At 35.8% G+C, this 27,540-nt stretch overlaps 6 protein-coding genes across 11 annotated transcripts; 2 read left to right on the top strand and 4 right to left on the bottom strand.

The window, feature by feature from the left end:
• Window positions 1-601: 601 nt before the first annotated feature.
• Window positions 602-4,937, bottom strand: Spt5 (Transcription elongation factor subunit Spt5). The gene is made up of 12 exons (XM_018009511.2): window positions 4,778-4,937; window positions 4,298-4,696; window positions 4,104-4,228; window positions 3,910-4,047; window positions 3,395-3,845; window positions 3,099-3,336; window positions 2,857-3,029; window positions 2,538-2,791; window positions 2,285-2,480; window positions 1,901-2,216; window positions 1,422-1,829; window positions 602-1,365 (listed from the first exon to the last, which is right to left on the bottom strand). The coding sequence occupies exons 2-12, from the start codon at window positions 4,685-4,687 to the stop codon at window positions 797-799; spliced, it is 3,258 nt and encodes a 1,085-aa protein (XP_017865000.1). The 5' UTR covers window positions 4,688-4,696; window positions 4,778-4,937; the 3' UTR covers window positions 602-796.
• Window positions 4,938-5,230: 293 nt separating this feature from the next.
• On the top strand, window positions 5,231-12,025 carry Fak (protein tyrosine kinase 2 Fak). 5 transcript variants are annotated; one of them, XM_018009483.2, is made up of 20 exons: window positions 5,231-5,388; window positions 5,887-5,989; window positions 6,044-6,231; window positions 6,294-6,548; window positions 6,618-6,892; window positions 6,961-7,070; window positions 7,137-7,354; window positions 7,417-7,651; window positions 7,715-7,954; window positions 8,053-8,185; window positions 8,244-8,376; window positions 8,437-8,500; window positions 8,564-8,644; window positions 8,706-8,910; window positions 8,972-9,111; window positions 9,174-10,243; window positions 10,404-10,493; window positions 10,550-10,992; window positions 11,056-11,166; window positions 11,229-12,025. In XM_018009483.2, the coding sequence occupies exons 2-20, from the start codon at window positions 5,935-5,937 to the stop codon at window positions 11,677-11,679; spliced, it is 4,497 nt and encodes a 1,498-aa protein (XP_017864972.1). In that variant the 5' UTR covers window positions 5,231-5,388; window positions 5,887-5,934; the 3' UTR covers window positions 11,680-12,025. The 5 variants fall into 5 exon arrangements, with proteins under 5 accessions (XP_017864972.1, XP_017864973.1, XP_089326666.1 ...); XM_018009484.2 differs by having other exon boundaries at window positions 5,232-5,388; window positions 9,174-9,322; XM_089470540.1 differs by having other exon boundaries at window positions 5,370-5,388; window positions 5,795-5,989.
• Window positions 12,026-12,254: 229 nt separating this feature from the next.
• CalpA (calpain A) lies at window positions 12,255-19,344 on the bottom strand. Of its 2 annotated transcripts, XM_018009515.2 has the most exons (13): window positions 19,208-19,344; window positions 17,246-17,433; window positions 16,156-16,332; window positions 15,892-16,093; window positions 15,621-15,741; window positions 15,327-15,567; window positions 14,628-15,257; window positions 14,453-14,571; window positions 13,536-13,578; window positions 13,332-13,473; window positions 13,066-13,269; window positions 12,603-12,932; window positions 12,255-12,540 (listed from the first exon to the last, which is right to left on the bottom strand). In XM_018009515.2, exons 2-13 carry the CDS (start codon window positions 17,417-17,419, stop codon window positions 12,455-12,457), a joined length of 2,469 nt encoding a protein of 822 aa, XP_017865004.1. In that variant the 5' UTR covers window positions 17,420-17,433; window positions 19,208-19,344; the 3' UTR covers window positions 12,255-12,454. The 2 variants fall into 2 exon arrangements, 1 of the variants encoding a protein (XP_017865004.1); XR_016270355.1 differs by lacking the exons at window positions 12,255-12,540; window positions 12,603-12,932; window positions 13,066-13,269; window positions 19,208-19,344 and having other exon boundaries at window positions 13,376-13,473; window positions 14,338-14,571.
• Window positions 19,345-19,663: 319 nt separating this feature from the next.
• Window positions 19,664-21,806, top strand: gbb (TGF-beta family member glass bottom boat). Its single transcript, XM_089470563.1, has 2 exons — window positions 19,664-19,841; window positions 19,898-21,806. The coding sequence occupies exon 2, from the start codon at window positions 19,963-19,965 to the stop codon at window positions 21,274-21,276; it is 1,314 nt and encodes a 437-aa protein (XP_089326689.1). The 5' UTR covers window positions 19,664-19,841; window positions 19,898-19,962; the 3' UTR covers window positions 21,277-21,806.
• bgcn (benign gonial cell neoplasm) lies at window positions 21,330-27,529 on the bottom strand. The gene is made up of 5 exons (XM_018009565.2): window positions 25,508-27,529; window positions 23,789-24,151; window positions 22,775-23,728; window positions 22,066-22,720; window positions 21,330-21,890 (listed from the first exon to the last, which is right to left on the bottom strand). The coding sequence occupies exons 1-5, from the start codon at window positions 26,985-26,987 to the stop codon at window positions 21,749-21,751; spliced, it is 3,594 nt and encodes a 1,197-aa protein (XP_017865054.1). The 5' UTR covers window positions 26,988-27,529; the 3' UTR covers window positions 21,330-21,748.
• Window positions 24,209-25,131, bottom strand: Pym (partner of Y14 and mago). Its single transcript, XM_018009552.2, has one exon. The coding sequence runs from the start codon at window positions 25,014-25,016 to the stop codon at window positions 24,414-24,416; it is 603 nt and encodes a 200-aa protein (XP_017865041.1). The 5' UTR covers window positions 25,017-25,131; the 3' UTR covers window positions 24,209-24,413.
• Window positions 27,530-27,540: the final 11 nt, after the last annotated feature.

The raw sequence follows: 27,540 nt of genomic DNA, 5'->3' as shown, positions 1-27,540 counted from the left end.
GGAGAGCAACAGAGAGAGAGAAATGGGAGACGTAGATCGGTGCTCTCATATAGCTGAGCAGCATTTAATGTGAGTTAAACGAACCACCTGGCTATAGCTTAGTAATAAAAAAAAGTGTAAAAAAACTGGCCCCCTTTACCAACCAAGCTTTTATAAATTGCAGGCAACGCCCTATTACACACCTTTATAAGAGCGTTTCATACCAATTTCGACCTCAATTTTCCTCTTTTGGGTATAAAAAAGATTTACTATTCTGCTACATATTCAGACTACCAAAAATTCATTTTTCCTACAAAACCGAAAATTTGTATGTATGTATGTATTATCTTCATATATGATTAAGCATATAAATATATAAACGAAATATTTTTTACGGTTATAAAATAGATAAATTGATTTTGATATGGATTCTATGAATGATGGAGGCTATTTTCCCCTTCTGAATTATATAGTGTATTCAGATTTTCGTTGACTCCGAAAAAGAGTCATTTGTCAAAGAGATCAACAGTATTATGACAATACTTCATGAATCTAGCTGCATGAATGCGGATGATATCACTTTTGACTTTGCTTGACTAACAGTAGGCGTATAACCAGGGTCTTAGCTAGATCTGTAGATAAGTTTATTAAATCAATTATATAGAATACAGAAAAATAGTGTTTTTTTTCGATTGTAGGTATATTCAGAACGGTTGACAGCAAACTAATTTTATTACATACATATATATATGTCAATTATTATACAAAAGAACGGGATTATCTTTTGTCACGTCAAATCATGTTAATATTTCGTTATCTAATCAATGGACTTCATCTTGCATAAATGATTAACAGGTAACATTTTAACTTCGTCGTTTATCTTACAGACGAGCACATCACCCTCCTGTTTGGACAATACTTTGCCAACGGATTCTCTTTCTTCTCCATATATGACCTTGAATTCATCGCCGCTATTGGGCGGTACAGGTGCCAAGTGCTCGCTAACAATGGACACGCTACGATCTTCTTGACGAAGAAACACAGAGCAAACTCCATTCGATACTGTGCGAATAATTCCAGTTTGGCCAACGAGATCAGTGTCATCGTGCGTATGAATCCGAACCTCAATATCAGTTGTGCACCAGTCGCCCATCGTCGAGTCAAGGCTAGCTCCAGGCGTTTGTGGATTGTAAGGAGATTGTGGCACACCACCGGGAGTGTTCGGTGAATAGGTCGATGGCGATGGCGTATTCATATAACCAACTGGATATGGCGACGGTGCTGGGCTGGGACTCGGATTAAACGGACTATAACTTCTATCCGAGCCATAAAGAGTTCCAGGCGTTTGTGGAGCGAATTGTGAGGACATTTGATAGCCCGGAGTGCCTAAGAGTATAAGTGATTAGTATTTATAGTATAAAAATATATTCTTAGTATTGTACTTGGATTATAGCCTGGGCTTGGACTTGGCTCCTCCAACGAATAATCAAAGTCTGTGTTACGAGCTGGTGTCGTATTTGCTGTAGGATCCCATGCGCCATGACGTGGTGTCATGCTGCCATCATGAGACGGCGTCATCGTACCGTAAGGTGTACGAGTATCTGTATCCCAATTGGGTGTCTGACTGCCCACCAAGGGAGTCTTAGAGCCAGCAGCAGTGTAGCTGGGCGTTTGTGCTCCATAGCCAGGTGTACGGGCCGGTGTGCGACCGTAGGTGGATACGCTGCCTTCTTTGCCAGGCTCGCCAACAATAACAATGTGATTGCGATCCACTGAAATTGTCTGGCACGACGTGTGCAACTCAACACGAGCTGTGCTTTCAGTTGCATCTTTAACAATGCCAACCGCGCCTGGATTAACAAACAATATAAAATATATATTATACGATAACATTATTTTACGTATTCATTGATAAGCATACCTTTGTAGGGTCCACCACAAATTTTGATAGTTTTTCCCAGAAGCTCTCGATCGCGCGTCACTCGGAATCCGCCTCGTCCACCGCGTGAACCACCACGCGCACCACGGCCACCAGACGGATGCATTGGAGATTGGATTCGTGGCGACATGAATCCCAATCCTCCAAGCGTATTAGGATTGCTGACATTAGACTTGCTCCCACCAGCGAGCTGCAGGTGACGCGTCTTACAAACAAAAATACCTCCGTTTTCGGTGTACATGCGACAATGGAGAAAAGCCAAACTACGATATAAATGTTTTATTTCTCCAGAGCGTCCCTATTCAAATATTATTATGTATTAATCAATAAGTCAAATTGATAAAAAGATGGCTTATGTTTGCTTACGGCATGAGGGCCCTCCATAACCTTGACAATATCGCGACGGCGTATCTGATTTTGATCAGCATCCAGGGCGACAGTATTCTGATTTTCACGGCGTTTGTGCAAAGCCGTTGGCTTGCATTCAATGCACTTTCCATTCATGCCCAATACATGGAAATTCTCTCGCTCAAGGCGCACTATAACACCAACATTTTGTGAGCTGAGGAATTGTTTATACTTGGTTAAATAAAAAAATTATTAAACAAAACCCACTCACTCAAGCTGCACTAGATCGCCCCATTGAAACTGGCCAAGACAGTCAACTCCGGTTGCTACATCTGAGCAGAGCTGCAAGTCGCGTGGCAGAACCTCAAGTTCATGGTTTGTTAAATCCGAGACAAGCACAACTCGCGAAGGCTCAACGCGTATAATGAGACCAGTTTCGCCTTCATAGCGGCCAGCCAACACCCTCGCATGATCACCCGTTTTGAAGTATTTGCGTAACTCGCTTGCTTTAAAAATAAGTGGATCCTACAGAAAAAACAAAATTTATTGAAGTTGAAATAAAACTAAAGTTAATTAGCCATATACACTACCTTTAAATCCTGATGTTTCGGCATCACCGTAATCATTGTGCCATCAATAGCAACAATCTTTGCCTGCAAGTTTTCCAAGTCACCAACGCAAACCTCAACATTATCACCCATTGAGAAGGAATGAGCAGCAGTTGGATCATCTTTAACGCTTGCCATAATTTCCAAGTTAACTTCTATAAAGTATAAATTATACAAGTTTATATATGTAATTGTTTACATGTAAAAGTTTGATATTCACTTACCCTCGGGCGCTTCTTCAAACCGCTCCAGTTCGGCCAGTGTGGGCTTTACGCCCTCAGACAGGATTGCCGACATAGTAAAGTTTTTATAAAGAAAACCCTTGCGCGAATAACGATTGCCTTCAAAAAGCAGAAAATCACCATCCGAATGAACTTCGCCGCCAATAGCCCTGACAGCCTCCGGATCAAAGGGTTTTGCTGGTGGTCTACGTTTTTTCTTGCGCTTGCCATCGTCACTTTCCTGTAGAAAATAAATAATTTATAATCAATAATAATATAAATTCAATTAAAAAATTTACCGTTGCTGTCGTTCTTAATGCACCGCGCAATCTGGTATAGTCGATACGAGGGAGAAGCTTTAGATGCACTTGATTTTGAGCCAGATCAACATAATCCACTTGGGCAATGTCATCCTTGTATAAACCACGCTTCAAGCGCACCCACTGCTTCACTTTAAGTCCCACTTGCTCTTTAACTACTTTAAGGACATCTGTCATCTCCTTAATTGGCACCATTTCCTGTTTCCATTTGCCCATGCGAAGATTGCCCACATTGTCGATCGCTGTTTTCACATGAGTTTGCTTATAGGCTTCCAAGTAAATATATCCCTTAACACCCTCCGGCGCGATAATCGATTTGATTTGCAATGGATCATCCGTATTCAAATAAGTTAAGAACTTTCTCATCAAGAGCAATGCCGTCGCTTTTTCTTCTCCAATGCGACATTTTACCATCCACAAATTAGGATCTCTGGAGAAAAATTTTTTAGTATCAAACAATATAAATAAGAGATAATTACAAATGATTAACTTACTTGATGCCGGGCAAAAGAGTTTGTTGAGTGATCTCATCAGACATTTCCTCGCCTCCATCGCCAAAATGTCGTTTAACCATTGATTCATCGGCATATTTCTTTCTTAGATATTCCTCAATTTCATCCTCTTTTTGTGTACTATTGAAATTTGCATTAAAATATGTGCATAATTGAGTTTTCTAAGAGAAACTTACTCCCACAAATTGGTGCCTCTACGCCTGATTTCAATATCTCTGGCCGTGGGACCCAATTCATCAATTTCATTGCCAACAATGCCAATTTCATTGGCACCTTCCTCCCATTCATCGTCTTCGTCAACCTAAGTATTATAAATGGATATTAATAATTATCAACGAATTCAGTCAGTGTTTTATTATTAATACTTCACCTCGTCATCTACTTCAGCTTCGTCAATAATAAAGCCACCAAAGCGCTCCTTTTTCTTTTTCTTTCGTGGATGATCATCTTCATTTTCTTCCTCTTCGTATTCCTCAGAATCTATCTCTTCTCCTTGTTGATCTTCATCTTCGGAATCATCGGTTTTGCGGCGATGCCCACGTCCTCCTTGGGGCTGTGGAGAATCGGATCCGGAGCCCGAATGGGCTGAATGAGAACGCGAGCGAGAGGATCGGGATCGGGATCTGGATCTAGATCTGGAAATCGATCTTGACCTTGACCGTGGGCCAGATTTGGATCTAACACTTTGTTGAGACTTGTTAGATATGGACCCATCGTCCGATCCACTATCCGACATATTGCTGACTTCGGAGTCCGACATTTTTTCACTCTGTAAACGTGTACAAAACCACGCGTTATTTTAATACAATAAAATGAACACATTCAAAGGTCTGCTAATAGTTATACTTACTGATATCTTAATATTCAATCAATATATAGCCATACATTTGCACAATATATTAACAATTGTAATTCTGCAATGGGGTTGCTATTAAATTGACGCTTAGTTATGGACGATGGAAAATATACATTGAAAATAGAAAGGTTGCCATGAAATGAAGCTATCGATTACTCAAATATGATATCGAGCTTCGATGTTTTTAGCTTATCGATGTTTTTCATTTTAAAATAATTAGAAAAGCTATCATATATTATTAGTTATTCAATAAGGTAAAAAAATGTATTTGTTATTTAACCTTAAGACACTATGTGCCACGTAAGTGACCGTCCTTAAGATTTGCTTCAGTCCCTTCATTGATATTCATTCTTTTCAACGAAGTAGAGTGCTGCCGTAAAAATAAATAATAATATAGTAAATAATTCTACAAAATATTAAATTACATGTTGGATAATTGAAACATAATTGAAGCTTTGCGTTTAATATGAAACAAAGTTTCACTACAATTTGTGACGTCACTATTATTACCTCTGATTTTGTGCGAATGGCAGACCATATACAGCAGATGACACTCCTATGAATAGAAATATTAAAAAGACAAGAAGAAGAACGTGTGTGGGGAAGTAATACCTGTTTTTATATTTCACAAATATTAAATAACTAAATAGTTCAGGCAATTTGTCAAATGATAAATCGGTTCACTATGTTTGCAAATCGATTATATACATAGATGATTTCATAAACAAATAATGCACAAACTGAATGAGCGAGTATATATTGCATATTAGAGTTTTATATACATATGTATATGCATGTATGTATGTTTGTATGTGTGTATATAGAAATTAATACAAGGCATACGCATATATTATTTTCGAGAGATTTGACTTTCGGATCAATCAACCGCAGTATGATAGAGAGATTATTGAATTTCAAATTGATATTCTAGGTTTGTGTGTTAATTTGCAATAGAACAAAATCAAACGAATTGCGTGCAACTTATTATAATAAAAGAAAATTACGTTTTAGAAGATGCAACGCGTTGATTTCAGACGATGTCTGCATTGAATATATGTATGTACATAAATAATTTAAGTCTGGATTGCATACATTATATATAGGTGGTGAATTTTTGAATAAAATCGCCTACTGTGCGATATATTTGGAACATGAACACCGCAGAGCGCAAGAACCAAAGCAGTCAGCCGCATAAGAACAATGAATGTAAGTAAATATTGAATAATTAATGTCAACATACTATACTTTTATTTTTTTTAGCCCATTCTGAAGATTATGTTCTTCAGGTACATATGCCAAACAAGAGTTTTAAATCAATAGTCTTCAATAGAAATGAAACAGTTTTCCACATTATACGAAAAACTGTCGAGGAGTTTGGGAAGGACGGACAACCACCACCCAGCATTCAGAGATATGCGTGTCGAATGTTGAACGTAATAACCAAAGAAGTATGTCCAACGAATATGGTATTGGAATCTGTTTACTAAATCTATAAATACACAATTATCAGGTACTATGGTTAGCAAGAACAACGTCGATGGACAAGGTTTTGTCTCACATTCTGTCACCTGGTTGCTCGAATGTTGATTGTCCAAACAACGATCCCATAAAAGCTGAGCTTGCTGAAAACAAAGATACTCATCAAGGTCGAAGAGCTGTTACCACAGGAGTGTGGCGTGTCGAGTTACGCGTGCGATATGTGCCCCATAAAATTCAAGAATTATTCGACGAAGATAAAACGACTTGCTTCTATTTCTTTGATCAGGTAAGAAAATTGCAAAATAAATATATACGTCAATCAAATGTAATTGAGAATGTGTGGTTGATATTTCAGGTAAAAGACGATTATATTCAATCGAATATATCTGGTATCGATGCCGATGTAGCAGTTCAACTATGCTGTTTGGGTATACGGCATTACTTCAAGAACATAACGTTAAAAGCGCCAGATAAAAAACAGCATATTGATTACATTGAAAAGGAAATTGGATTCAAATGTTTTATTCCGCAATCTGTGATAAGCACAACAAAGCCAAAGAATCTGAAGAAGATGATACAGGTCGGATACAAAAAGGTCTACAACTATAATGACATTGAATATTTGACAAAGTATGTATTCGTGTGAGCTCTATTAATATAAGATTAATTGTTCTAATCAACTACATTTTTCTTAACAGGTTCTTCGATCTTCTTAAAAACTTTTTCATAACCGATTTCGAACAATTTTCTGTCACCTTGAGCTCCGCCTGGAATATATCTGGAATTCTGCATGTTGGTCCGCATATTGGTAAGAACTTTATAAGTTTATTAGATTTATTAGTTTATTAATTATGGAACCCCACATACTTTTCAGGAATCTCTTACCAGACACATCCACAAGCCAGCTTAAGGAATGTTGCACAATTCAAAGATGTGGTTGCTATTAAAACCTGTGCTCTTCCAAAGGAAAAATCATCTAACGAACTCGAGTTACAAAATTTAAAATGCAATTGTCAAAAGATCAAGACTCAAATCAAAATATCTGCATCAAATATTACGGAAGATTTAATCATAACATGCAATGGAGTTAATGTAAAGTTAACAATTAATACTTTTTATCATTCTTATAGTTACATTTATGTATCTATTTTTAGACCGCTGAAAGTATTGCCGATCTTATTGATGGATACTGCCGGCTATTATCGAAAGATCTAGGGTTTACAGTTTGGGAACGCGAAACGAACATTGTGAAAAGTGCAACGAAGTCACCAAACCCTGCACAAGATGATCTTGATTCGTCATCCCCTGCTAAAACTAAACCCATGCTTACAGATGATTATGCTGAAATTGGTTTATTGGAAGGCGAAGGAGATTATTCCACTCCCACTGGTATGTTATAGCTGCTTCTAAATATCATTTAACTCATATTAATATTGGTTTCTCTCTTATTAGTGCGCAATTATGAACTGGATCGATCTCAAATAGTTCTAAGCGCTAAAATTGGCGTGGGACAGTTTGGAGACGTCTACGTTGGCACATATACAGTTCCAATATCAGCTAAAGCTAAAAATAAAAGATCCGAAGGTGCTCAGAATAGTAGCGATGCCAAATATACTGTAATGCAAGTTGCTGTGAAGACATGTAAAGCAAACGAGGATCCAGAAAAGACAGAGAATTTCCTTGCCGAAGCATGTAAGTTAAATGATCTATAGAAGAACCTTGCTTAAATCTTGTAGACTCCAAGTTGTATGATCAAATATTGAATATGCTTCTCTAAATCTTCATTTCAGATATAATGCAAAAGTTCCATCATCCACACATTATTCGATTGATTGGTATTTGCAGTGTAATGCCCATTTGGATTGTAATGGAATTGGCTCAGCTTGGGGAGCTGCGTGCGTACTTAAAAGCGAACAGCGAGAGGTAAGCAAAGCACATTTCTAAAGAATTATAAGAATTATACATAATATTTCGCCTCCAGGTTAACTCATGGAACTTTGCTTCAATACTGCTATCAGTTGTCAACGGCGCTAAGTTATTTGGAATCAAAGAAATTTGTTCATCGAGATATTGCAGCTAGGAATGTGCTTGTGAGCAGTCCTACTTGTGTTAAGGTGGGCAAAGTATATCAAAATCTTAAAATGTATTCATTCATTAAACTTAAAAACTTTTAGCTGGCTGATTTTGGTTTATCTCGATGGGTTTCGGATCAGTCCTATTATCACTCAACACCCACAGGTTTGGAATTAAATTATTATGCAATTCTCACTGGGAAAAAATAAAATAAAATTTCTATTTCAGTTGCACTGCCTATTAAATGGATGTCGCCCGAGTCGATCAACTTTCGAAGATTCACAACAGCTAGTGACGTTTGGATGTTTGGTTAGTAAATGGTATAATATCACAAGATAACTTAATTAACATTAATTAAATTTCTGTATAGGTGTTTGCATTTGGGAAATTCTTATGCTAGGCGTTAAACCGTTTCAAGGTGTTAAGAACAGTGATGTAATCACGAAGCTCGAAAATGGAGAGAGGCTACCATTGCCACCCAACTGCCCACCCCGATTATACTCACTTATGTCCCAATGTTGGGCATATGAACCGCTAAAAAGACCAAATTTCAAACGGATAAAAGAAACTCTTGAGTATGTTTTGAAAGAAGCTTTTGCCTTGTTAGATATATTTTTAATATGATTCATATTTTAGAGAAATATTATCAGAAGACGATATGAACTCAACGGAGACGCTGAGGCGTGAGAATCGTCGTCTTGCAGGAGTTTCTTGGATTGGCAACGAAGACAGCGATATTCCACCATTGAAACCATCTCGAACAGTAAATGATTCTGGTAAGCTTACCTAGCGAATTGAACAACCTGACTGATAATTTATTAATTGTTGTTGCCTTCAGATCTTCCTAGCATGTTGAATACGTCGGAGGAGAACAAAAGTGTGGCGCAGACCTATATCATTGCCCAAAATCCAGCAGTTCTTGCCAGATTAATGATGGAAAATCAAAAGCGCGGCATTAATCCTGCAGCATACACTACACCCGCTTCGGTATTTAATACTTTAGCCGTAGGCATAGATTCCAGTACATCGAATCATTCGCTTAAAACTACTAAACTCCCCGCAGCGGAGCTCTTCAAACTCGATCCTGTCGTTGATCCAAAAGTTCAAAACAAATTTCCAACTAACAGCAACTCTTCCCAAAACCTTTATCCATCTCCATCTGTCATAAGTTCACTTGACTCCACCCACATACCGTCATATTTACCCCCTACGAACATTAGGCCTCAGCAGGTATCAGGATTTGTGCCAGAGAATTTGCCACTTAAAAATAATTTTATAATAAGTGCACCGCACACGGATAATGACTATCGCGTGAATCAGACGCAGACGGACAGCAAATGTGGCAACCCAGCGGCTAGAGTCTCAGGTTATAGTCTTTATGGAAGTCTTGAAAGGCATCAGCCACAAATGGATAAGCCTATGCATTCAAAGGGCGGCAGCCTGGAGCGCCATCAATCATTGATGACAGCACAGAACTTAGTCTTTCATAAACCAGGCACGAGTTACTCTGACCGTTCCAGAAGCATTGAACGCAAGAGTCATTTTAATGCCTATCGCCAACAAATGAAAACGTCAATTGAATGCGACGCTCTGCCAGAGGAAATCTATGACTTTGGCGGTGTTGGCCTCAAGACTTGTGTATCTGTTAAACAAAAGAACGATTCAACATCCTTAACACATGCACCGCCAAACCATTCTACCCAAATAGGACAAGATTACAAAAGTCCAGGGCAGTGTTTCGCTGGAAATCAAAATATTTTATGCACCGAAAATTTAACAAGCGATGCACATGAAAATCCTGGAGAGCCACAATGGACGACGCATTCTTATCCACTTCAGGTTGAACTCAATAACGATAATTTGGAAGGAGCAGCTTGTATTCAAATGAATTCTGAAGTGGGAAATCAGGTTTGGCTGGACGAAGTATTATCCTGACTCATGACAAGACGTCTTTATCTTTTTTGGTTTCCGTTTTTAGTTATATTATTTAATTGGTTTACTTTAAGTTATGTTTAACAGAAATAATTTATTTCGATGTCATACAATATCGTATAATTTTAATTTTCAGACAATTCCTAATCCAATTGTGGATAAGCTATGGCAACAGCGAAAAGACAGTAACAGCGATGGTGAATGGCTGTATCAGGAGGAAATGGTGGTAAGTTGAGAGTTAAACAATAATCAAGCTGTTCACTAAATTTTATTACTTTACAGAGAAAGCGATCTAGTCCAATAACATCCGGAGTTGATACAGATATGGGAAAACATCGATCTTACCAGCCTGACATGATATTTGAGGGCACAACGGGATCTTTAGATTCTGCAAACTCCAAGACAAGGCCAAAATTACCAAATACCGTTTCTCTCAAGTTAAATAACTCGCCATCTGATCACATGGTATCTCAGGCAGCAGAAGACAGCACAAAGTCAAGAAACAACGAGCATCGTGAATCGTTACGGCCAATAAATCGAGCAAATGATGAGATTTACTGTGCTACAACAGCAGTTGTCAAATCAATTATGGTACTTTCGCAAGGTGTAGAAAAAGCGCATGTCGATGGCTACTTAAATTTGGTTAAAAATGTTGGTGTGGAGCTTCGAAACCTATTGAAATCGGTGGATAATATTTCTATATTCTTTCCGGCTCAAGCCCAAAAGTAATTTCGCATATTAACACTAATATGAATGTATTATTTAAAGTCATTGTTTTTGATTTGTAGAGAAGTCGAGATGGCGCACAAAGTTCTCTCAAAAGACATGCAGGAGTTGGTTTCTGCAATGCGATTAGCGCTTCAATACAATGATACTACTTTGGACAGTGAATATCGAAAGTAATTATGTCAATTGAATAAAAAGAAAATCTTTTATTAATATTTTATTTTCTCTTTTATAGGAGTATGTTATCTGCAGCACATATCTTGGCCATGGACGCGAAGAATCTTTTTGATGTTGTCGATTCAATAAGAAATCGATATCAAACTTTTGCAATTCCCAACAGAAAAGCATCAAGTGGATCATTGAGTTGTGAAACCAGTCAATCGCCTGGCGACAACGGTTCTGCCTCATCATCTCTTTCTATTGGTGTCGAACCGTTGAAGTGCATGGCTGACATAAGTCTGTACGACAATGAAAACTTACACCAAAGCTACAACGCACAACATTTACAAACATCTAGCTGCAGTGGCAGCATTATTGATGGCAACAGTCAGGGCAGCTTACACATTGAACATGAACTTAATCATGATGGGCGCTCCAATGAGCCCTTGAAAATCATAGAAGACACATTAAATAATCCAGCCGAGCATATGTATTGCAATACATCCACCGTACATGGCCACGCATAAATAATTAGATTGCTAATCCTATTACTTCATATTAATATATCTTGAATCTTAAGTCTACAGATAGTATATGCTAACATTCTGTGTATATAGGAAACCAAAATACGTATGTACATATGTTTTTTTTCACAAAAGCGGAATTCATCTCAAGAACTCATAACACACATAACATTAATAACATAAATATTGCATGTTCATAAAAATATGACGAACACTCAACGTCGGCCGGCCGCAATGGAATGCATTATTAAATCGTCAAGTAGTCAAAAATACATTAAGGTACTAAATATGTTTATATAACTCAAAAAATATTAATAAATAAATACGAAAAACATTCGACTAAACGATATCCTGTCTCGCGCCGATGTTTAATTTCATATCAACATATATTGTATAATTAACCGGATAAAAATTTAACTAAAAAGTCAAGGTACTTAGTATATTAGTATCAATGGATTATTTTAGAATATATTAAGCCGTCCAACTTAAGAGTATTAGAAGTTTGAACAAAGTTAGCTAGAGAGTAAGCACAACAATTCGATAGAGAAATTACAAGAATAAAATGCTTACGACCAAAATTACATGTTTGATCAAATTTTGATTTAACGCTTTTAATTCAATAAAGGCAATTTGAGATTAGACATAGAGATTTACAATTTACGCTTTAAACTAAACAGAGTAAAAGACATTTGAAAACTTTTTCCACTGATTTGAAATATATAATATTGAGGAGACTTGTATTAAAAGGTATATTTAAATAGAGCTGCTGATAGATTTTCTATGAGTAAATTGTCTGTTCTATCCATTCTTCCAACGTAAACGTTGCAGTTTCGTTCTTTTCCGTATCTCTTTCTTTGAATATTTCTGAAATGAAAAAATATGAAATATATTAGAGTTATTTATATATATAATAAATTTTGAATTACCAATATAAGTTTTTATTTTCACTGCACAAATGAGGAAATCATCAAATGCGATCTTGCCATCTCTCGATCCATATCGATGGCCCAAGGCATTTAGAACGCGATTGTTCAAGTGGTAGCCCGCTGAGTTAAGCGCTTCGCGTAGCTGAAAGCCTGAAATTCTGCCCGAATTCTCAGTGTCGTATGTTTTGAATATAGCCTTCCATTTGGCAATATCCGAAAGCAAAGCCTCAAACTCCTCAAAGCCCAGTTTACCAGACTTATCTGCATCCAACATCGCCACCATCGAGCGGCAAACATCTTTGGAAAAGCCATGTGTCTCATCGACAATGGCTGTAATTTGGAATAAGAAATGTAAAAATGTTAAAATCGTGTTATTCAGTTATTCTTTATATATCATATCATAAATATGAGTATTTTGTAATCTATATAATTTATAACATAGTAGTATATATATATGTATTACCTGTTGGGCTCTCTTCGATCAGTCTTTTGTTAGACTGATCATTTCCGCCCAGCTGTTCCTCAAACGGAGTACCTTTAAGGAATGGTCCACATATTAAGGATAGTAGGCCACAGGCATCTCCAGGCATTTCGTCCTGAGTGCCTGCCTGCGTTTCAAATGCATTATAAGCTGTCTGTCGGTTATAGACAACAGCCTTTGGTAAATCTACAATACAAAAGTATTCAAAATAAGTTCACTATATAACTTTTATTGCCGAATCAACTTACCATCGCGCATCGAATGATCTAATATTCGTTTTAGCTCCATCCAATCCACTTCCATATCCTTACCAGCTATGCTGTCAAATAATCTGCGCAAGCCTTCTTTTTGGGGATCGACGGGCTTTGGTGTTGGAAAACCTGGCACAACCTTTTATTAAAGATTAGATTCATTAGTTTACTATTTTATTATATATAATTATATTGACTTACCTTATTCGAATCGTCGCCGTAACCAACGTGATCATCATTTTCTCTATACAGAAGTGAAAAATTGACATGATTGATGAGAATTGAAGTAGAATGATTTTCGAAATTATTATAATAATTTTACAATGGTACTTTATATCTTGAAGGTATAGATAAATCAATGTAAATGAAAGACACAAAAAAAAAATTCACTGTTGATTGAAAATATTAACTAAATTTATCGATATACTCTACAAATATAAATCTAATTTGATTGATGCAAATGAAAATGTTTTATTTTAATTAAAACAATAAAGATAGACTTGTATTGCACAATTGATTTATTCGAAGGTTATTTACATTTGTAATCAAAGAATAGCTATAGATAAAATACAAGCAACAATTGTAACTTCTCAATGTCTTTTCAACAACTAGAGATTTCTTGGATCATAGAAAATTGTATTTCTTGAAAGTCTTTGCAATAAAATACTAAATATTTTAAATTAAAAATAAATGGTTAGAGCTTAATAAATAAATACATAATATTTCTATATAGGTTAGCTGAGCATTTAGCAGATGGTTAAGATAGAGATATAGCAAAATGCACTAAAATAATACTCCAAGGAAGGAATTTCGGATTCTAGAAATTTAATACTTTAAATTTGTTTTAGACATTGTTAAGAAAGGGGTTTTACTACATATTTCGAGCTCATTCCAATTGGCATTAGACCTCCCGCAATTATTTTCTCCGACAACTATACAAATTTACGATCGAACAATACACATGCATACAGATTATTAAATAAATACATAATCAATCACATACCCCGCATACCCCTTGAAAATTGCATTTCGCATTAATTAGACTGATTGGAAAAATAAATCTGCTGCCGAATTACATCTAATATACAAACTCTTCTTCATTTGCATTGTATACGCACTCCATATTATTTTTAGTTTCGGAGAAGACGCGAATGATAAACTCTCCTTCCTCGTTCGGATCAAAAGTTGAGGGCACAATGAGATAGTGACCCGGAGGTAGATTAAATCGAGCGCATACCTATTAAGGGAGTTAAGTCAATGCGTTTAGATATTCTCTATTTATCATCAACATACCTCTCGAGTGTTAATAAAGTGAGGCGATCGTCCCACGGAGGACTTATACTTGAAGAAATTAATTCCCTGTGGACGGTTTTCCAAATCACGTTCAGTTAGGCTGTAAATAGCAAAACCAATTGTAAGGCACTCCATTCCCATATTGCGTTTGGATCTACGATTCTTTTGCATTAGCGCAACAATAACTGTGCAGTTGCCGTCCTCGTCCTGCTCATCGGGATCCACCAGGGTAATGATATATTGAGGATTATGCCAAAATGTATCTAAGAAATTTCTGCAGCCACCTGCTGTGACGCCAGGTGTCCATTCACCCTCGTACATTGACATCTCCCACTTGCGTTTACCACTGTGCTGATCGTCAGATGTCTTTGAGAAAGACTCTGGCGATAAATTGCAAAGCTCAACACGATCAAAATGGGTTAAGAAATCTTGGAATGTCATCCAAAATTCTCCATCTCTATCGAAGTTGAGGCCGATTTCCTGCTTCTGTTCCTCAGGTATATAACGCCATTCAGGCGAGCTATCGCTCCATGGACCGTTCCACTCTGCTTCATTTCCCCAAGGATTCCGCATGCGAATCATTGGAATCTTTCCTTGTCGATTCGGTGTCACAATATCAATGAGGCAAACCTGCAGACATTTATATATGCACACCAATAAGTAAATATGTACGCTAAAAATAAATAATAACTACAGCACCTTAGTAATAGAGTAAGCATGTCCTCTAATCAATCCTTGGGGCGTTTCAGCTTCCAGCACATTGGGATCTGCTTCAATTGAACAACCCATCATGGAGTTACGTTCAGCTGCTTTTTGGAGTATAGTAAACAAATTTGGTGGTGCCTCTTTGAGGTCAAACCATTCACTGACACCTCCTGTGAAATCTTCCATCGCTTCGCATGTGGTGCCACCCTTAAGCGCTTCATACGATCCATGCAGTCTAAGTTCACACAAGTTAGTAGTATATAATGCTTTTTCGATTCATTTACATACTTGGCATATGCTTTCTCCAAAAGTGCACTCCAGAATTCATTTTTCTCGGCCGAATGCATATAGAGTAACTCTCCTCGATACGTTGGCAAACGATCATCAATAATTACATCAACCCATTTACCTGATTATATGTACATAAAAAGTTATTATTTTCAGATTCTCTATATACTTAAACTAAAAAAAATTTTTATATTGTGATCAAGTCTAATAATAATTAAAGGGGTTTAGAAGAGATATATCAGTAATTTATCTATCTAATAATATGTATTACCGTATTGCCAGAAGCGAAAATGAAATATTCCAGCATAGTTTTCTTGAAAACTCTGTTCTGGTGGTATTACACGGAAGAACAAGGATGATTCAGATGTCAAATTTGCAGTGGCAGCCAGTAGCCAGCAATCGCCAAGTTCGCCCTGTTGCACATCAAATCGAGAATAGCCTTCTACAAAGAATTGCGGATTTTCAACGATTTCCTGGATTTGTAAATTAATTATTAATATTTGTTCTCTTTAATTGTTTAACAGTTAGAACTTACATGGGGACGCAGCCATTCTATATAGCGGTCGGGACGACGTGAGAACATAAGCGACTCATTGCTAGCCGGAAACAGTGGATCCTCAAACAGCGATCCGCTCGTCAAGCAGCTATTCAATATAGTTTCATAATCCTGCACCTCCGAGTAGGGACCGAGATTCGATTGTGTTTCTCCCAGCTAGAAAAATATGTGATTGTTAATATAATTGATTTTGGAGGATTTTTTTAGTGGACTCTGGTGAATTTTTGTCTGAGGATAATTGAATGAAATTATTTTTTAAACATTTTTTGTATATATAAAATATATATAGAGAATACATTTAGAGGTACATATATATTGTTTTATATTTTACATATTTTTACAATATACCAAATATTAACAATACATCAACAACATATTTTTAAAGAGAGATCCAATATTAAAAAAAAAAATTACTGAAGACACGCTCCTGAGATTTATCAACATCCGTAACACACAAACTTGTTAAAAAATATACCTGTCAATTTCTTAATTGTTTATATAGTTCTGTTACAGGTTCCTGTACGGGCTCTTTTGAAACTTTGTTAATTTTCATAAATAGGTTATTCATATCTTATTATTATATAGAACACACATAAAGTAAGCTAACCGCTTAATCGATTTAAAAGTGATTTAAAATCCACCAAATCTATAACTATTTTATTTGACAGTCTTAATATCAATATAAGTACATATGTATATATAAATGAAACATTGTGTAAAAGTGAAGTTTAGCTAATAAAAATGTTAATGAACTTTACTAATAATTAATAGACATGTGTTTAGACAACTTAAGGCTAGATACAATTGCAATTAAAAAGCACGAACAAACACACAGATAGTATTTTAGATAATTTATTAGCCTTACTTACATTACCATAAAATATAGGCATAGGTGCACTATTCAATGGACGCTATATTTTAAATTTTATTGATTTTTTTATGGTTAATTGACAGAAATGTTAGAAGTGTATAAATGATATGAATGTCTAAGAGTATATAGGTATATAGAGCACAAAATATGTAGATATAGTTATAGTAGCTCATGCATTGCAGTTAATTTATCACTCACCACACGCATGTTCTTAATGCTTGGCAGAATTCGCTTTGTCTCCGCTTCCTTTTTGACAAAGATTTCGTTTATGACGGAGCCAACGACTTCCTTGGCCGCGCCCATTGCTGCTTGGCCAGCGGCATTGAGAAACTCCTGCCCGGCCTGTTTAAAAAATCCTTTGAGTTCATCCATCTTGGAATGAGAACCTGAACAGTAAAAGTACAAGTTTATTTCAAAAGAATTTTGAATGAATGTATATAAAATAAATGATAATAATTGTAAGTTTGATGTAATACCTATAGGTATGACCATTTTTCTTTAATTATTTTTATTTATAAATAATAATTGACGTCAATTAAATTCACTATGTGATATAGAGGAAATTCCGGGTAGTATTTAGTGGACTATGGCTTAAGCAACAGTTATAAATATACTGTATAGTTCTGACTATGTTTGCTATATCTGACTGTTCTTAACTATAGCACTCTCAATACTGTTCTGAATAAAATTTGTTTTATTATATATTTTTATAGTTGCATTTCTTACTGCTCTTAGATATTTACTTAATTTTCTTTAGCAAATGAACAGCTTGGGACAAGTTTTAAATTATCCCAGTGGTAATTATTTGTCAGTATTAACTCAGGAATTATACATATATACATATTATTATTCTATGAAGTCACGCAATGAGACTTACTTAATAGTCAGAGTCATTCTCAAAGCATTCGCAACAGAAACACTATGAAAATAATCTTTAATAATGAATATAAAAGGGCTTGGACCAGAATGTTAGACTAGTCAAATTATAGAGCAAATTAAGTTCCCATGACATGTTTTTTTATTTTTTAAATGCAAATATAAATATTTATTTTGGGCTTACTGAAATCTAGCATTCATTTGTTATCTTTGCAATTGTTTATAAAACTTGGCGAAATCGAAAGATAACTGGTATTTCTTGTTTATGTATTTTTTATTATTGATAGAATTAATTATTTATGGAATATGTGAAGGAATTCGATATATGGATATTACCTACTGAAATATTCTAGTTATTTTTAATAATATATAATAAAAAATATTTAATGCAATAATTATTTTGAACTCATTAAAACTTTTGAATAATTTTTTATTTTTTATTTGTTATTATTTCAATCAAATTAAAAAAAAAAAATCAATGAATTGATATCATTTTATACCTTTTTTTTATTTCAGGCCTTGTTTTAAAATCCAACTGATTTTAAATTTCAGAGAGACAAATACCCGTTATTCTTCAAATATGAATACTATACAATCGCATACCATTGACATACCCCTTTTGATGCCTTGCTAAACCACACGTAAACATATTTATTTTCTAATTCTTCATTCATATAAAAAACACTCATATCCAAATACATACATATACAATTTAATGGTGACATCATATACATATCCAAATACATCTAGCCACATACATACATATGTTTGCACGTGTGTAACAATTTTTGTTCATTTTAGAACAGATGAGCTTGAACGTTTCTTGATCGACATACAAACAAATAAATAGATATATTTAATTCGCTTTTATTGGTCTATTCATTTATATATGTATGTTTGTACAAACATACATATGTATGTATGTGTGGGAATGTTGTCAACATTTTTTCTAAAACGAAAGTATCTCTGATACCACAATTCACATTTCTATGCAATGCCGCAAAACTGGTTTAATAACAAACTACGGAAATACGTTGTATATATATATATATATGAACTACATACACATATATAAATTATTTTTATACATAGTATCTAGTCAATAATTATATTAGTAATCATCGAAACATCTATTTATAATAAATATGTATTTGATACAACACAGTATTTGAGATTAAATAAATCATTTCTGTTTGACACTTGTGGAATCTTTTCAACAACAAAGTGCGTAAATATGCCAATATATATATTTAACAAAAAAGAAAACACTATGTAACTACTCACTTAAATAAGACTCGTTCGTATATTACGCATGCACTCAACGAACTGTTACTGACTCTTTCTCTTCCAGAATGAGCAGCCAACTATTTGAGTACTTTGCTGATGAGCAATCAGCTGATGCCGAAAATACTAAAAAATTATCGATAATACAAAAGTTTTACACGATAACAATTTCATTTGAATAAATTAAAAGAGAAAATTCCTAACAAGCCACGTTTTTTATTAATTAAAAAATTTGTATGAACACAGGTATTTTTAATTTAATAAACAATATATGAAAAATAAATAATATTACCATATGAAATTAATACCATGTTACCTCTTAATTTTGCTGATTTTTTGCAGCCGATTTAACTAGTTTATTTTTTATTATTATTAATATAAATTATAAATTTGACAGTTGTTTTGCTAAGCAAATTTATTTAAATATGTTCATATTTTATTTTATTTGAAACTGTAAAACTTGTAAAAAAGTCACGGCTTACGAACCTTTAGATAAAACGAGCTAGTTAACAAGTTCCGCAATTGCAACACACTGGCGATCGTAGTGGCAGTCCTGCCAACTTGTTTGCAAATAGCTAACTAAAAAAATGCATCCATGGGATTAAGATACATACAACGAATCTAATACTAGTGTGTATGTATTTTTAATGTACACATTTAAAAGTATACTAATAGAAAAGATCACTATAGAATAATCGAAGAAACAGTCTACATTGCTGGCAGCTTAAAACAAAAGACTTACTGTGCAAAACACGATGACACCATCAATTGGCGTTTTACCAACGCTTTTCACAGTAATATTCATTATTTTTATTGCGCCTCAAGCCGAATCGACACAATCTGGAATATATGTCGATAATGGTAAAGATCAGACGGTAATGCAACGTGTGCTAACCGACGATGACAAGCTGGATGTATCCTATGAAATATTGGAGTTCCTGGGAATAGCCGATCGTCCCATGCATCATCGCAACCATGGGCTGTCCCTAAGAAAATCGGCTCCAAAGTTTTTACTTGATGTTTATAATCGCATTACCGCTGAAGAAGGACTCACAATTCAAAGTAGCAACGAACACAGTCGCTCCAAGCGAGATCTAAATGAAAATGAGCAGAATTTTATAACTGATCTCGATAAGCGTGCAATTGATGAAAGTGATATTATAATGACATTCTTAAACAAACGCAATCACAATGTGGAAGAGATGCGGCACGAGCATGGACGTCGTCTCTGGTTCGATGTCAGCAATATACCCAATGATAATTACCTAATGATGTCCGAACTGCGCATCTATCAGAATTCAAACGAAGGCAAATGGATGACGACTAATAAACAATTTACAGTTACCGTCTACATGATCCGATCCAGCGGATCGTCAGAGAATACATTAGAGCCGCTTTCCTCGGTGAACACAACGGGCGATTATGTTGGCTGGCTGGAGCTGAATGTCACAGAAGCGTTGCATGATTGGCGCACCAATGCGAATGAGAATCATGGGATCTATATCGGAGCACACGCTCTGAATAAGCCAGATCGTGAAATTAAATTGGATGACATTGGCTTGATTCATCGCAAGATCAAGGTGGACGATGAGAATCAACCGTTTATGATTGGATTTTTCCGGGGCCCCGAACTGATCAAGGCCACAGCCTCGCACAATGCGCAAAGGCGTACCAAACGCAGCACATTGCATCAGCGCAAGAAGAGCAAATCGGAGCCGATGAATCCATTTGCGGAAAATATCGTTGAGAATACACGCAGCTGTCAGATGCAAACACTTTATATTGACTTCAAGGATCTGGGCTGGCACGATTGGATCATTGCGCCAGATGGCTACGGTGCCTTTTACTGCAGCGGCGAATGCAATTTTCCACTTAATGCGCATATGAACGCCACGAATCATGCGATCGTCCAAACTCTGGTCCATCTGATCGAGCCGAAGCGAGTACCCAAGCCTTGCTGTGCGCCGACACGATTGGGCGCATTACCTGTACTCTATCACCTGAACGATGAGAATGTGAATTTGAAAAAATATAGAAACATGATCGTTAAGTCCTGTGGGTGCCATTAAATATATCAATTTATATAGTTTGTAAATCTACATTACCATTTACATGTACTTCCAATCTCGAATATATATATATATATATATATATATATATATATATATATATATATACATATGCATATATATATATAAACCAAATGTATTATAAAAAGAATATGATTTTGTATTGTATTGAAAAACAAAAAAAAAATCCAACTGATTACAAATGAAATGATAATGCATTTTCCTATACATTCATGTCTGCAAGTTATACACAATTAAGTTTCTAAATGAGATTACATATGTAATAATTTCAATTTCAATCTTATAATAATAATAGTAATACATAGTTATTGTAGTTGTACTATCCGTAACTATGATTAAGTAACATAATTTATCCAAAGTGATTTTCTGTTTGATTCTTGTCTTGAATCAATACTTAAAACGCTTTCAACTAGCTGAACGCCAATAGTACTAACTGATTGTAAAATTAATGTTAATTGTTATGTGTGTGTATCCAATGGTGTCGAAATGCAAATAAATCCATAATTAAATTTCCAACTTTCTTTTCTAAAATAGTCAATGCATGGAAGCCACCAAAAGTGGGAGCGGCTAAATTTAAGGATGCGCAGGCTTGCCTATAAAGGAGATAAATACGATTAAAGGCATACTCAGTTTGAATGGGTACCGTAAAATTCTCTAGTCGGCAGTGCCCGACTAAAATACCCATTAGCCACTGCGCAGGGTTACAATGTACAACAACATATGGGCTTCAGGGTTATGCAAATGTGATTTAAATTTTCTTATACTTACAGAATTTCTCTTGATGCAATTTTATTTCGGAAATATTCCTTTAACACAAATATATCATTTTGTATCTGAACTCGACAAATGCTTAATACAACATCCGGATTTTTCGAATACAAAACAACAAAAATGTATCTAGTAGATGTTTCAATTGGCCTTACAAACTTGCCAAGGACACTTTCAATATAGGATGCATTGCTTTCCCTATAAAAACTTCCTGGTGTGTCATTTATATAGAACAAAAAGTAATGCTTCTCCATACGATGCATATTATTGGAATCACATGTTGTTTGCTGCCAGGTGAAGTGTGAATTAATCCTCAGCAAATAGTGATAGGGTAATTTGAAAGTCGGTCGAAGCCCAAAGCTGGAACAGTGCAGAAATCCAGCAGCATCGTCTTCAATTTCCAATATTTTAGTTAACGTTTCGAAGAGTAAAACCTTCAACGGATCTGTAGAGGCATTTCGCCATTTGTCCAATGCGCAGCAATATCTTAGAAAATATTGATAGGCTTTGAAGAACTCCTGACGTATTTTCATTACAAGATCAAAATCAAATTTCGATACGATCAACCAGATCCATTCGTCTATGAAAAAGTTAACGTCCCCTTTAGCTGGCGATAAAACCTCAGCACTATGGCTATAACTCAAGTTTTCGGAGCCTGAAAAGATCGAGCAATATTAAATTAAACATATAGATCATTTGGTATACCTACCCGAAAACATAGCCACAGCCAATGGACTCACAGCAGTTGCATATCTGATAATATTTTTTTGCTTCGTGCAGACGAGCCAATGGGCAGTTGTTTTAAATGGTTCTAAAAACTTGCGAAAAATCGAATTCGAATGCAAATAAACATTTGCTGACTGACAAGAATGCAGAGTATTACGCTTCTGATCCACAGCACAAATATCGGGATACATGCCGCCGGTCAGAGCAGCTTTAACCATAGGCCAATTCTTCGATTGCATGTTAATGCTTTGAAAACAGAGTTGGCCATTGCTGTGTATCAAATGGGAAGCTCGCAAGGAGTTAATAATTTTGATGCGCTTCAGGTTCACCTGCTCCATAAGGCCATTGCGCACGAAATCATATTCGTCGGTTAGGCACAGGGACAAATTTTCATTTTGGAAGTTTGCTTGCCATTCTTGGAAAAGATGTACAAAGATTATGTGATCTGATAAATGACCCTCTGCCAAACGAGCACGCTCTTCTTTGATACAATTCTGTATATAAATTGTAAATTTATTCCACTTGGAGTCAATGTCATCGCTGAAGGGCAGACTCAATGGATCTGCTGTGCACAGCGAGCTGACAATGGTCAATATCGGATCCAAACATTGCAGTAAAATGCCAAAGACTAAAGTTCTGCCCAGTTGACAAGAGACGGGTAAATCTATCAAACGACAGCCAAGCAGCGTCGCAGCCTCCGATTCTTCCAATACTTCAATCTTCTTCAGGAACGCCACAGTTTGGTGGACACTTAAGGGGGGAGGCGGCGCAATAGTATATGCCAAATATTCACTAATACATACAGTGGGACACAATAGCTTGGCAGTCAAGCATATTTTGTCCAATTGCATTGTCTGCATCGGCGGTTGGCTAAACTCGTTCAGCGTTTCGAAGATTTCTCTTGACATTAGACGAAAACAATATTTTTCACTAAAAGCTGCAATTATATAATAATTATGAAATAACGGAATCTTCGTAATCTGGTTGTGTTACCAACCTTTATCGATGCCGTTATCAAGTAACAATTGTCTTCTCAAAAGACTATCTCTTGCTGCCCATTCATAACGCTCCTCAGTGCTATTGCTGATCCCATCATATATTGGCTTCATCTGGCATGCTGTATCTATTAGATATTGAAATGTTATTGGAATCGGCATTGATTCGACTATATCTGTAGCCAAGACAATTTTGCATGTCTTTGTTTGAGATTTTGTCAGAGAGTGCAAATACTCTTTGTCCATGTCCTTGTGCAGCAAGAAAATGGAAAACTCTTGCAAATTTCCTGTTAAAAAATTACTCAACAGCATATAGTTGAGTTTAACTAAATGATAATAAGTCGGCAATATGATCAATATGTTTCCTGTAAAAATAAAATATAAATAATAATATTGATGAAAATAAGTAATACACAAAGCAATTTCAACTGCATCGTTTCACTTTTATTTATAAAATAATTTAAAATAATAAAACACTTTTCTTCTTGTCGCTAATCGTATCAAAAAATTGAACAGTTCAAACGGAAACACACACATTTTTAAAACAGATGTATGCTGCATATAGTAGATTACTGTTAAATTACAATCATTAAAACTATTTAACAGACACGAGACAGACAATGCGAACTATGTATGTTGTATGGCAATGGAATTCTCCTCAAGGGCTTTTAGTTGATTTAAGATTTGCGGCTTCTTTTTAACCTTTTCCAGTTGATCTTTGTCAAGTTTGCTGGAATCGCCTGATTGAATTTTACTCTCTATTTGCTCAATTTCCCTGATTTTCTTTTTCAATTTTTTTATTTGTTTCGCTAAATCCACCTCAGGGTCTTCGGCAATTGTAAGGTTCTTATCCAAAGTTTTCGTTAATTTAGATAATTCCGAATCCTTGGGAGATTCATTATTAATATTATTCGTAGTGTTGGGCGTTTTTGAGTTTGTTGTTTGTTTGGCAGCAGCTTTAGTTATTTGTTGCTTCTCCACTTTTTTCTCATTAGCCTTCTCCTTCTTCTCGCGCACCTTTTTCATCTCCGCGGCTAAAATTGGGCACATGCCTGGCGGGACGCCCGTTTGCCTTTGGGCAATAAATTGTTTGCCCTTGCTTTCGTACAGTGGCACTTCTTCCTGTGGTACGTATCCGTCTTTTACTCGTCGTGCCTTGCGCCAAGTGCCATCTGGCCGCTTGGTTGCGGGAATCACTTTCCCTTTATTGCTTTCCAAATTGGTATTCATTTTTATTAAACAATACAGCTCTTAAATGTCGTTTTGGTTAAAAACAATATTCTAATAGCAATGCCGAAAATATCGATACGCACATAGAGATGGACCAATAGTACATGTTCTCAAAGTGAACCACTCGTGCTTTTAATAAATCTTATTGGTGGAGCTTTAAAAGAGTTGAGTTGATTTTTTAAGTCATGGTGAATTTTAGTTGGTTGCCATAGATCTTATGTATTTTCCACTATTGCCAATGAATAGAATAGAAACATGACTAATATATAATATATTATTCCTCAATGAAAGCTGATTAAATTTTATAAAAAATTGCATGGAATTATTTAAACTCTAATTGGAATAGAGCCTATCGATAGTTTAAGAAATGGATTAATCTTGTTGAGATTGCATCCGGAAGAGTATGAAAAACAATCAACATAATTTCAATGTCAATATATTTTGTATTACTTTCTACCTTAATAAATTAAATATTTAAAAATAAATCTTACCAGGTGAAAAGCGGCGTTTAGCATATATGAGATATATTAAGTCCACTATCATATCGTAATCTACAAATTGCGGCTTTGCGTTCTTCGCAACGTATCCATGGAGACAGAAATTGTTAAGAATATCAAGGCACTCGTTATGTCCATTAGCAGCAGCAATAGTTATAGCGTTTTCATGGCATTCGTTCACGATATTTGGATTGGCACCCATGAACAGCAGCAATCGCAGATGATGCACCATTCCCAGTTGGGCAGATATATAGAGAGCTGTCTTCCCAGTAACTGAATGCTGATAGTCCACTGGCACCAGTTCATAGTTGATTGCGTAGAGCAATGGACGGATGGCCACATCCGTGCCAATTTCCTCGTATGCCTGCAGACATTTATCCAACTGAATATTCCTCGGATTTTTATTTCTAAACATTTGTCGTTGATTTTTGTAAACCTCCGGACCTTTATCAATAATTTCCGTGGCAACGCTCTGCTGGATGTCTTCCAAATATGAAATGTTGAGCTTAAACATATTTGAGGTCTTTATAAGAAAATTTGAGCCTTCACCAAAATAATTCACAAATTGCTTTGAGTCGCCTGCCTGCGATAGCAATATGATTCTCAGATTTTGTTCCATAAATAATGCTTGCTTTAATTCATATAGCAAAATGTCAGTATATGGAGCGTGCAGATGTACATCGTTTACAACAAAATGTGAAATTTTATTGAATTTATTGTTGGAGTTCTTGTTAAACAAAGTTCGTAGATAGTATTGGGCAGTCGTGTAGACAGCTTGCGTTCCAGAGCTAATATTATTGTTCAGTGGAAGCTGGATTCCTACAGTTTCTCCAATATTTTCGCCCAAGCATTCGGCGAAACGCTCACAATTATACATCGCTACAATTTCCTCTTCTTCGATACAAATTATGCGAGCATTTTTATTCTGCGAGTTGAAATCCTTTAAAATGATTAGCGGAAATAATATGGATTTATCCAAAGAAAGATTGCCATCGAACACGGTCACGCGATGAGCATTAATTGAATCAAGGATTTCGTTGGCGCGCGAGTTATTTAAAGCATTTGTAAAGCGCTTGCTGGATCTGATCTTTGCATCTAATTGAATCAGACCTGGAAGCGACATATAATGCGACGGTGCTTGAATAGTCCAGCGATTGGCCACACAATCATCATCCTTTCCCCCGACGCTTAGGCGTGCAAATAATGTAAACATACTCATTACACTGGATGGCGCCAATGTCAACGATTTTGGCTCTTCCAAATAATGATTGCATGTTTGCCTATAAACCTTCACACATTCCTGTCCATGACTTAGAACCAACTGTGATCGCAGACCCAGCGCACGCGCTGCATTTATAAGTACAGAGTGCTCAGACGTTCGGAACGTGCAAGAAAATTGTTGACAGCACCGACGACCAGCAATAAAATATAACAATTGCTGTGAAATATATTTGCTTTGTATCGTTTGATCCATTCCTGCTTATATTCGACTGTTTGTTTGAAATTTCACTGCACACCGCAAATAAGTAATTTGCTTCTACATGTCCACTGACACCGAACCGTTTCTTCGGAATTTTCACAGCACACTGAAAATCACTTGCATGTCCGTTATAGTTAAATCTCTGTATTCAATTCGGAACAACGGAATGAAACAGAAAAGTATAAGCACAACTTGTTCGATAACTTTTAGCCGGCTATGATGAATATTTTCAATTATTTTTATTGGATTACAGCACTAATTATTCTCAAACAATTAAACATTTGTTTAAATACTATTTGTATATGCGCTTAGAATTTAAAATTTTCGCATAAACATACATGCGCCATTTTATAGTTAGCAAGTTTATGCATGTGAAACTAATAATTTTATACCTTTTAAAGCAAGGTCTGCACCTCCACTAAAGTGAGGAGGAATGACCTGCAAACCGCATCAGTTTGAGTTCACTTTTTTTAAATTATCGCTCACCAATGAAACTCGACGGTTTATCGATATACGATCAAGATTTTTGAGCGTAGTTTTTTGTTTA

This window comes from Drosophila arizonae, chromosome 5, assembly GCF_054131065.1.
Source record: "Drosophila arizonae isolate 15081-1271.41 chromosome 5, UAZ_ARI_1.0, whole genome shotgun sequence".
In the NCBI taxonomy this organism is placed as follows: Eukaryota; Metazoa; Arthropoda; class Insecta; order Diptera; family Drosophilidae; genus Drosophila; species Drosophila arizonae.
This window is presented reverse-complemented; position numbering and strand designations above follow the sequence as displayed.

Coding starts and splice junctions, on each gene's coding strand:
- Spt5 (XM_018009511.2), bottom strand. CDS start 4,687: ATGTCGGACTCCGAAGTCAGCAATATGTCGGATAGTGGATCGGACGAT. Junction 2,217..2,284: donor TTATGGAGGGCCCTCATGCC/GTAAGCAAACAT, acceptor ATATTTGAATAG/GGACGCTCTGGAGAAATAAA. Junction 1,830..1,900: donor TTGTGGTGGACCCTACAAAG/GTATGCTTATCA, acceptor TTGTTAATCCAG/GCGCGGTTGGCATTGTTAAA.
- Fak (XM_018009483.2), top strand. CDS start 5,935: ATGAACACCGCAGAGCGCAAGAACCAAAGCAGTCAGCCGCATAAGAAC. Junction 6,893..6,960: donor GACATTGAATATTTGACAAA/GTATGTATTCGT, acceptor TTTTCTTAACAG/GTTCTTCGATCTTCTTAAAA. Junction 10,993..11,055: donor TTTCCGGCTCAAGCCCAAAA/GTAATTTCGCAT, acceptor TTTGATTTGTAG/AGAAGTCGAGATGGCGCACA.
- CalpA (XM_018009515.2), bottom strand. CDS start 17,419: ATGGATGAACTCAAAGGATTTTTTAAACAGGCCGGGCAGGAGTTTCTC. Junction 14,572..14,627: donor ACTTTATTAACACTCGAGAG/GTATGTTGATGA, acceptor CTCCCTTAATAG/GTATGCGCTCGATTTAATCT. Junction 13,474..13,535: donor ACGGCGACGATTCGAATAAG/GTAAGTCAATAT, acceptor CTTTAATAAAAG/GTTGTGCCAGGTTTTCCAAC.
- gbb (XM_089470563.1), top strand. CDS start 19,963: ATGACACCATCAATTGGCGTTTTACCAACGCTTTTCACAGTAATATTC.
- Pym (XM_018009552.2), bottom strand. CDS start 25,016: ATGAATACCAATTTGGAAAGCAATAAAGGGAAAGTGATTCCCGCAACC.
- bgcn (XM_018009565.2), bottom strand. CDS start 26,987: ATGGATCAAACGATACAAAGCAAATATATTTCACAGCAATTGTTATAT. Junction 24,152..25,507: donor TAAACGCCGCTTTTCACCTG/GTAAGATTTATT, acceptor TTATTTTTACAG/GAAACATATTGATCATATTG. Junction 23,729..23,788: donor TGATAACGGCATCGATAAAG/GTTGGTAACACA, acceptor ATATAATTGCAG/CTTTTAGTGAAAAATATTGT.